General features: G+C 34.7%; 1 protein-coding gene across 1 annotated transcript in view; it reads right to left on the bottom strand.

Moving 5' to 3' along the window:
• LOC101859843 (uncharacterized protein DDB_G0287625-like) overlaps window positions 1–2,638 on the bottom strand; it is a 14,399-nt gene that overhangs the window by 4,788 nt on the left and 6,973 nt on the right. Inside the window, exon 2 of the mRNA XM_005092487.3 lies at window positions 649–824. Coding sequence (XP_005092544.1) covers window positions 649–824 — 176 coding nt within the window. The remainder of the gene's footprint in view (window positions 1–648; window positions 825–2,638) is intronic.

Below are 2,638 nucleotides of genomic sequence, written 5' to 3'. Positions count from 1 at the left end.
CCCCCCCTTAAAGAAAAAGCCCCCCCTGGTTAAAAAGTAAGTCTTTTTGTTAATTCTTCTTATAAGAAAAAGTCTGCGATCACTTCTCAGAGAGGGCCAAGGGGGCAAATCTTTTATCTTTACCAGCTTAAGTTTAATTAATCAAACCTCCAATACAATAGAAGAAGGAAATTTTGAAAAGAACAATACATCGAGTGTAATTAAAGGGGGTGAAGCTAGGGTTTTCAGAAATAATAAATAAATGGAATAAATAAATACATAAATAAAAACATACACACAGACAAATAAAACAAAGGAAAAAAAATAAATAAAAAGATGGGAAGAAAAAGAAGAAGAAGAAGAAGAAAAAGAAGAAAAGAAAAAAAAGGGGGGAAAAAGAAGGGGGAAGGGAAAATAGATAGATAGAGAGAGAGAGAGAGAGAGAGAGAGAGAGAGAGAGAGAGAGAGAGAGAGAGAGAGAGAAAAAAAAAGGGGGGGGGGGCGGCCAGGGCCGGGGAGGGGGGGGGGGTTAAAATGTCACATACCCCCCCCCCCCCCCCCCCCCCACACAAAAAAGCTAACAACTAACACAATATCAACAATACCACACCTTCTCTAACCTCTCTTTTAAAAAAAAAGAAAAACAAACAGAGATAGACCAAAACCAACCTGCACTCTGCTCTCCACCAGGTCGAGCTTGAGAGCCAGTGCCTCCCTCATGAAGACGTCCGGGTAGTGAGAGTCTTGGAAAGCCTTCTCCAGTTCTTCCAGCTGCCAGCCCGTGAAGTTGGTCCGCGTACGTCTCCGCTTGCTACCCGGGCCGTCCTTCGAATCGTCACACACTCCTACAGGGGAACACAGGAAAAATGATAAAGAAAAAGATAATGATGAAAACAATAATATTGGTAATGATGATTATAATAATAATAATAATAATAATAATAATCATAATAATCATAATCATAATAATAATAACAATAATTATAATAATTGATGATGATGATGATGATGATGATGATGATGATGATGATGATGATGATGATGATGATGATGATGATGATGATAATAATATTTTAAATTACTACTACTACTACTACTACTACTACTACTACTACTACTACTACTACTACTACTACTACTACTACTACTACTACTACTACTACTAATTAATAATAATAATAATAATAATAATAATAATAATGATAAATATAATCATTTATAACAATGATAATCACAACAATAATAATAACAAAAATAATCCTTTGTTGTTGAAAGGTTGTTTCTGTGTTTTAATATTTGTACCTAAATGTTAGAAGTTTTTGTTCGTATTTTAAAAAAAAAAGAATTATTACTTAATTATTTTTTTCCAACATTTAGAATTTGAATTTGGACAAAACATTTCTTGAGAACTTGCATCTGACATTACAAATTAAGAACCTGCCATAAAAATATCAAAATGTTGAGCTTAGTACGTTTTAACAGTTGGCTAACGATGTTTCTCTCAGGAATGTTTGACAGGAATTTTCCCCCTCATTCGCGTGATATTTCAACTTCTGCCTGTGAAATTTTATTTTCTTTGGTCACAATTGTAAGGAAATTTATAAGATAGCTCTCAAAAGCTGGACGCCAAAGTCCATGTTGAGCTCCACCGTTGTTATAATTCAAATAATTATGTCTGCCCAGCAATGTTACTACAGCTTTATCAATAACATCAGGTTCGTTTGCTTTTGTTTAATGGTACGTTTGCTTTTGTTTAATGGTACGTTTGTTTTTGTTTAATGGTACGTTTGCTTTTGTTTAATGGTACGTTTGTTTTTGTTTAATGGTACGTTTGTTTTTGTTTAATGGTACGTTTGCTTTTGTTTAATGGTACGTTTGTTTTTGTTTAATGGTACGTTTGCTTTTGTTTAATGGTACGTTTGCTTTTGTTTAATGGTACGTTTGTTTTTGTTTAATGGTACGTTTGTTTTTGTTTAATGGTACGTTTGCTTTTGTTTAATGGTACGTTTGTTTTTGTTTAATGGTACGTTTGCTTTTGTTTAATGGTACGTTTGCTTTTGTTTAATGGTACGTTTGTTTTTGTTTAATGGTACGTTTGTTTTTGTTTAATGGTACGTTTGCTTTTGTTTAATGGTACGTTTGCTTTTGTTTAATGGTACGTTTGCTTTTGTTTAATGGTACGTTTGCTTTTGTTTAATGGTACGTTTGCTTTTGTTTGGCTTTAACTCCCCACAAGACAAACACATTGTACATCAGACTGTTAACGAGCTCTGTCAGGCCCGTCTATAAAGGAAAGAAAATTAAAACGGATGAAACACGGGGACTAAACACAAACAGAAATATCATACATGTTTATTTACTCTTTGATTCCGGATCTTTACTTAAATGACGATTTGGGGTACCGATTTCCTTAACCCCAAGATCTAAATCTATTTTCACGCATATAGCGATTTTCTGTACATTTAGGAATGGTTTGAGTGCTCACAAAAACGAATCCATCAATATTTGACTGAATTACAGCCGTTTTAAGATAACACCCTTCGCGCCTTGGTGGGTAAAATTGCAGAATCCCCTGCGTATTGAAAGAGTTAAAGGGGTTTTTACTTCCCGCTGAGGTTCAGTGGATCAAAACATGCACATCACCCCCCCCCCCCCCTCA

The sequence above is a fragment of the Aplysia californica genome, unplaced genomic scaffold, assembly GCF_000002075.1.
Source record: "Aplysia californica isolate F4 #8 unplaced genomic scaffold, AplCal3.0 scaffold00047, whole genome shotgun sequence".
NCBI lineage: Eukaryota > Metazoa > Mollusca > Gastropoda > Aplysiida > Aplysiidae > Aplysia > Aplysia californica.
This window is presented reverse-complemented; position numbering and strand designations above follow the sequence as displayed.